This window comes from Pinus tabuliformis, chromosome 8 (genome assembly GCF_031772625.1).
Source record: "Pinus tabuliformis cultivar Carrire ecotype Pingquan chromosome 8, CPIR1, whole genome shotgun sequence".
Taxonomy (NCBI): Eukaryota; Viridiplantae; Streptophyta; class Pinopsida; order Pinales; family Pinaceae; genus Pinus; species Pinus tabuliformis.
In genome coordinates this window covers 1,402,726,945-1,402,734,123 of record NC_142294.1, presented here as the reverse complement: position 1 = coordinate 1,402,734,123, position 7,179 = coordinate 1,402,726,945, and the positions used below count along the sequence as shown (strand labels likewise).

The window sequence follows — 7,179 nt, the reverse complement described above, 5'->3', positions numbered from 1 at the left end:
AGCATATGCCATCATTCACAATATATTTATGATTAACCTCTCATAAATCAAAGTTCACATATCAAAGTTGAATAATGATATTTATCAAATAAAATATAAAAGATGACCTTTTCCTCATAAGTGGATAATGATTTCCAAACAAATCTTGCCCAAAAATTTATGAGTAATATAATTAAAGTATGTTTTGAATTCTTTTATTTTGAATAATTCAAAAAGATTTGATTTCCAAACAAATCTTGCCCAAAAATTTATAAGTAATATAATTAAAGTATGTTTTGAATTCTTTTATTTTGAATAATTCAAACGAATCTTTTTTATTCTGACACATTGGGTTTCGGTAAAATGATGTATGATTTCATTGGATATTGATATATTAATCAAATTAACGGTGCATGTCATGGTGAGTATGTTTTGAATTCTTTTATTTTGAATAGTTCAAAGGAATCTTTTTAATTCTGACACATTGGGTTTCAGTAAAATGATATATGATTTCCTAGGATATTGATCTGATCAACAGTGCATGTCATGGTGATAATGACTAAAATCAAATTTCAAAAGAAAGAAACCCAAGTTTTAAGTTGTTAAATGAGATTGCTCTCCTCATACATCCAATGGGGACAATTTGGAGTGACAAACCATCATGAAGGCCCACCATTAAGCATCATCCAAGTGATCCTTGGCAGGTTGCATCTGGTCACTTCATGATCTGTGGCAGGTTACATCTGGTCACTTCATGCTAAAGTAGTTTCCATTCATTCCTAGGTCTTATCGAAGACTAGTGGCCTCCATGATTTTGGCGGTGGATTACGTACACAGACAGTAAGACAGTGGAGAGGACCAACTTGTTCAGTTACCAGTCCAAGCAAATATAAAATGTCCCTGTTAGGGTGATGTGCACCTGCATACCAAAACTTGAAATTACCCCCACCCCCACAAGAAAATCACGTTCTCCATGGCGTTTATACAGGAGAAAACAATTCATTCTGTGTATGTTGCTTTATAAAGGGTGAAGGTCACCTTTTAGGTGGTGAGATAACTTCCAGTTTACATAACTGGCTGGATAGGACCTGTTTTTGGAAGGCAAGGGCTAACGAGCCTGCTATCAGGCATTAAATGCCCGCTTAGCTGCAAGCTCAATAGCTATATAGTTTTTGGTGGGGATGGAGTGTTCGGAAAGCACCGTGCGCGTCTATTTTATATGGCTATCGAGCTTGCAGCGAAGCGGGCATTTAATGCCCAATAGCAGGTTCGTTGGCCCTTTCCGTTTTTGGAAGACTTTGAGAGATAGTTTGAAAGTAAAGTTGCATTTTGCCAATTTATCTGTTCAATCTATATGAGTATTTTGTTTTTTTTAATGTAAATGAAGCATCTCATGGAATTTTTTTTAGGGTTCAAGACCGTATGAAGTCATTATATAATAATGATTAAATTTGAGTAGAGAAGATAACCATCATTCTTTCTAAACACTAGAAATAAACTCAATTGACGCTTGTGATTACTTGCAAAATCTTATTTCTCAGTTCTATTATTTATAAAATGAAATTGAGTGCTTTTACAATGCATATGATGAGATATGCAGTTGTACATAAACAAGTGACATACTTGTTCATAAAGGGCACTCATACAGTCTTTCTTGTTTATATCTATTGTGGAAATCCAATCATGAAATCACCACAAATCAAAACTCGGAATCTCAAGTACCCGAAGTTGCAATATTATAGTGTAACAGGTTCTCTCAATCAACCTAGATGGTTGAAATCACAGTTTAAAGAAAAAAAATTGTGATATCAACAATTTCAGGTAAGCCAAATTCTAGAGGTAGCCTGAAACTGGTTATATTATTTAATATTTAAAAAATAATATAAAATATAAAATAAATTAACATTAATTTAATGTAATCCATGGGCTTGGAAGAGCCAATGATAAAGCTCATTGTTTTAAGGCACTTCTTATGTGAAGATGGCTGATTCAAAATCCTTTTTATGTGAAGATCGCTGGTTCAAAATCCTGTAAGTGTAGCTTAAAAATGAACATAAATTCAACTTAATTCTAAACTTTACATTTTCCCTAATTCTGCTCAACTCTGAAATTTCCATATTTTTAATTCTGCTCAAATCTAAAGCTTCCATGGTTTTAATCTTCTCCATGTTTAATAAATTAAAAATCAAAATAAATATACATTAATATTAATAAATTAATAACATATTTCATCCATTTCAAAAGATAATGTGCTTCTTTATCCGGATTAACATGCTGAATATGCATTGCATTGATGCCAAGATCACTGAATTTAAACGATGTTATGGTAATTGATGGTGATGAAAAGAAAAAATTGCTCCTTTCTCTTGTCCTTCTTAGATGAAAATAAGTAACCCAACAGGACCTGAAGTCAAATTCTCCATAAGCCTTTATTTAGCTTTACTGCAAAGAGATCTTGCATTAAAAGCAACGAACCAATTTTAGTAGATACATGAAAGAGACGTGAGCCAATTTTAATAGAACCTTCTAAAAACAGAAACCAGTGTCTGTCTCAATAGGATCAATTGCTCCATTTTGTTATCCTTAGATGAAAATAAGTAATCCAATAGCATCAAAAGTCAAAATCCCCATAAGCCTATAAGCCTTTACTTAGCGTTAAGGCAAACAGACCTTGGGTTAGAAACAAAGAGGCAATTTTAGTAAAAACTTGAAAAAGTTGTAAGCCAGTTTTAATAGAAACTTGAGGGTGTTGTGAATTAAACATAAAACATGGGAAGTAGATCCAGGATAGCAAACTTCCTAACAAAAGCAATCAAACATATATGAAGTATGGTATGAACCTCTTACCTGTGGACATCTTTTTAAACAAAAGATGGAAAAATCAAAATCAAATCTCCAACTAACCACATAAGGCAGAGAGTGATATGTCAGATTAAATTACAATACATTTACTGCAGAAAATTAAATTACAGTACATTTACTACAGAGCAAAAAAAAATCAGAGCAAGGGCAAATAAGTTTCTTAAGCACCACGGGAATTGGGCAAATAAGTTTCTTAAAACACCACAGGAACTACTTGAAGAGAGTTGAATTGAGCAATTTTTTCAGTTAAACTCGCTTGACTTTAATCTAAAAGACCAGCATTAACAGAATCAAGTGCAAAATTGATATTTTAACATATCTTAACTACCAATATTTATAAGAGAAACGGCTTACATATAGATAGCCCAGAAAAATGGTACAAAGCTTTCATTAATCTCTGCCAGGAAAATTCATCAGCACAGTGCTTTCTATTTGGTAAATAAGAACTACCAAGTTGTGAGAAATCTCATATGTAATACAACTAGAAGCTAAAACTTGAAATGCTTTCTCTTAGAGGGTGAAAGCAGGCATTAATCACAGTTGCTGTTCAGCTCCTTGAAAGCAAACTTATTGACAGTAGGTACAACTACTATATGGGTGTCTGATATATAAATGCACCACCAGGTTTTGCAACAAAGACACATGCCCTATTCCTCACTTCCAAACTTGCCAGCAACTCACAATCCAGCATTGGTGATGAGAACGATTCTAGGACAGTTTAAAGTTCAAATTAAACACTCCTTCCCCAACAAACAAATTGTAACATTTAAGGCTCGCCATCAGGCGTCAACAATAAACTTATAAAACTCCAAATGATGAGAAAGTAAGACAGGTAAATGATAGGGTCAAAAGCTCGACCTTCAATTGAGAATGTCTAGTAATTTCGAAATCAACCCTTCAAGCCCAGGTAAGCCCTTGCATGACCTTCGCTGAGAAAGCTTGAGCTTAAAATAGGCTACCCATTCTTTGAAACGCTGCGTCTCAGGTCACTAGACGAAGCTTCTCCTTTCGGCAAATCTTTCTCCTTCCTGAAAGATCCCTCTCCTGAATTCAAGTTCTTTCCATAGAGATTTTTGTAGACAATCCTCGTTCTATAAACAATTATCATACTCAGGACTGCTGCAACAATACACACTGCTGACATGATCCAATAAGTGAGGAAAAAACATGAAGGACCATGGCAATCCAGGGACTCATCTCCCTTAAGAGACCCACCAGATATACCAAAAAACATTGCTGATAATCTGGGCATAGGTCTATGTCTTGAGTGCTGCTTTTCTGCTTCCCAATCATAGAGTGTACCGGCAATAAGTCCAGAAAAGATTAAAGACCCTACCGGATTAGCCATGATGAAAAAATTGTATAGCACGCCAAAATTTTTCAGCCCAAAGATTTCAGAAGCAGTGGCTGGGATGATAGCCCAATGAGCACCATAGCCCAAACCAACAAGCAATGTCCCTAAGTATAATGATCCTGACCAGCCCATTGCAAAGAGAATGTGACCAATGGCCATTGTGATCTGTGCTACTGCCATAGTTGCAGGTCGGGGGTATGCATAATCCCTGTAAAAGTTTAGTCATTGTAAGTACTATTTCTTGTCTGAGAGCCCAGGGAAGACAAATCTAATGCTCAAGAAGAAACTAATGGGGTTTACTGTGAAGATAATTTGTTTTACTAGTAAAAACTAAACAACCTCCAAACTGATTCAGCATCCAGACATTAAAACTAGAAATCTGAGTACAATACTGAGAAACACATATGCTAAATATTGATCATATAGAACTAGCTAGCCACAATACCAGAGGCATATTGATCATATAATACTGGTATTCAGAGTTTTTTTGAAGCATACCTTGCAACAATCTCGGAGAGATATCCACCACCAATACGCCCAAGGAAATTCCAAATGCTCATCATGGACACAAATATATGACCACTTGCATAGCCCATTGACTGGCTCATCTGCCCAAGGTTGTCAATAACTGTTAAGCCTGAACCTGCTCCAAAGGCTAGAGAAAAGAACATGAGCCAAAAATCAGCTTTAATCATGGCCTGCATCAGAGTGAAATCTTCTCCCCTGCGAGGCCCCTTCCTTCTCTTAATCCTCACAGCTCCTTCAGCAGCAGCATGCAACAATTGGGCCTGCAATTGAGCAAGGCGTTTCTGTCTCTCCCACTCTGGCAGAAGATCGACTCCTTTAGGCTTCTCATCTTCAAGCTCACTCAACAGCATTTCGTTCCAGTTCACATATGGAACCTGTTGCTTACATTCTCCACCATGGTTCAAGGCATTGGCTACATCAGTGTTTGTATTTTCAGAATTGCCCAACAGGGGAGCTTCCAGACTAGTTTGTTTAACAGGAGAAGGCGGATCTGCAGGAGGGCAGGGACTCCTGAAGGTAGAAATCAGGGCCAGAGCCAAAGGTGAAGCCAAGATGCCGATCAAAATAACTGTGAAGATCCAACTCACGGAGTGCCTGATCTCAACAAAATCTTGTACAAGCATCACCCCCAATAAATATGCTGCCAACAACAGACAAATGCCATAAACAAAATTAAAATTAGTATTGTCTGAAGGACTGCTTTCCTGACAACCTTCAACAGGTCTCAAAATGAACATCGTGGCAATGGCAATCATAAAAGGACCAACTGCCACCATGAAGATAAAGGCTGCTTGATCTGGTGCAAATAAAGTAGCATAATATTGTGTAAGTATCGCTCCACAGAGACCAGTGAACCCTTTAAGAATCCCCACAATAGGTCCTCTGTTCTTTGGAAAATTTTGCACACAGGAGACCAACGATACAGTATTGAAATTACTCTCCCCATTGGTTCCTACAGCTATCAGGATACAGACCTGCAACGAAAACAATGGCCTAAATGAGAAAACAAACTACCCAAATGATCTAGTGAGCCGACACCCTTATGTTGAGGGTCTGTCCTTTTTTCAGGGCAGGTAGCGGCAAGCTTTATGGGCTTTTCCAGTTCACCCTGAATATGATGGAGCCATGCTCTTTGCAAATTCAAAAGAAAAATTTACTGAAATATACCATCATCCAAATTGGTGAAAGCACAGCCACCTAAATGAAATAACAATGAATATAACTAAACCCAATATTTCAATCCAAGTAAAGAAGAACTTACCAACCAGAATTGAATCTGTGGCACTTTATGACAAACCAGCAGCCATAACCAGCCATATCCAATTAAGTTCTGCAATGCACCCAACAGTATAATCCCCCAGTTGGGCCAAATCTTAGACAGAGACCCTCCAATCAATCCAATGGCATCTCCAATATCCTTGGCCACTCCCAGTGTATTGATCTGCCTCTGATTGTATCCTAAGGAACTTTTGATGATAGGGGACATGCTCCCAAACACATACCCAATCCCAGCCCACGACTCAAGCCATATGGCTGCCACCAGCACAAGCCATCTGTTGTTCAATAGCTTTCTGAAACATCCAGTCTCCATTGCTTCCCAATAGCACGGCTTTCATCAACCTATTCCCCGCCTTTTAAGGCCTGAAACCTCCAAACTCCACAGTTCTTTTATCACAAAAAAATATGTGATAACATTAACAAACAACAACAACTGGCCGTCAAGCAGGTCGGGAGATGTAAAGGGGTTCCCGTATATATGTACATGTATGTCAATTAGTCAATCCCTCATTAAATAGTTAAAGAAGATGACTGTTGTAGGCCATTTTAAGGATAAATTCCCATTCCAAATTCCCATTATGCTTCACTGGTGCAAACAACCTCCCTGCAATTTTCTGTCCTTTTGCAGTTCAGCTGAGTTCAAATCCAACTTTGATCTTTTCAGTAGGAAGACGGGGACAAAACTGTTATTGTTAAGAGACTAAATTCCCGGAGTGTACAGCTGATAATGGCGTGCCACAGCAGAATCCTACTTCATTCGGTCTGTCCTGCCATCAACATTCTGACAGGTGTGCAAAATTTCCATCATTTGTTCTATTCAAATTGTATTTTAAAATCATTTTAGGGAGGTGAAGCACATTTTACGAGATGGCAATGGGCATATGTGTGAAAGGCGACAAAGTTAGATTACAGATAATAAGATATGGCAAAGGTAACATTGTCCTGTGTCAGAAGATATTTGATTTAAAAAAAAAAAAAAAAAAACATTTTAAAACTCAGAAGAATTTATTTATTTTTTAATTTTAAATTGAATAAATAAAAATTTATTATTAATTATTATAAATATGTGTATTTAATTTTAATGGGGTGTGAAGTGTGTCTTAAAATTGTTTTTATTTGGATAAGAGCTTGTTTCTTTGGGTGTAAGTAAATATGTTAACAACCCAAGAATTAGAGGC

At 36.8% G+C, this 7,179-nt stretch overlaps 1 protein-coding gene across 1 annotated transcript; it reads right to left on the bottom strand.

Annotated features, from left to right (window-relative positions):
* Positions 1-3,202: 3,202 nt before the first annotated feature.
* LOC149240799 (protein NUCLEAR FUSION DEFECTIVE 4-like) lies at positions 3,203-6,747 on the bottom strand. Its single transcript, XM_089373839.1, has 3 exons — positions 5,985-6,747; positions 4,694-5,697; positions 3,203-4,403 (listed from the first exon to the last, which is right to left on the bottom strand). The coding sequence occupies exons 1-3, from the start codon at positions 6,312-6,314 to the stop codon at positions 3,797-3,799; spliced, it is 1,941 nt and encodes a 646-aa protein (XP_089229965.1). The 5' UTR covers positions 6,315-6,747; the 3' UTR covers positions 3,203-3,796.
* Between the last annotated feature and the right edge of the window lie 432 nt (positions 6,748-7,179).

Coding starts and splice junctions, on each gene's coding strand:
- LOC149240799 (XM_089373839.1), bottom strand. CDS start 6,314: ATGGAGACTGGATGTTTCAGAAAGCTATTGAACAACAGATGGCTTGTG. Junction 5,698..5,984: donor CACAGATTCAATTCTGGTTG/GTAAGTTCTTCT, acceptor TTTTCGTTGCAG/GTCTGTATCCTGATAGCTGT. Junction 4,404..4,693: donor CTCTCCGAGATTGTTGCAAG/GTATGCTTCAAA, acceptor AAACTTTTACAG/GGATTATGCATACCCCCGAC.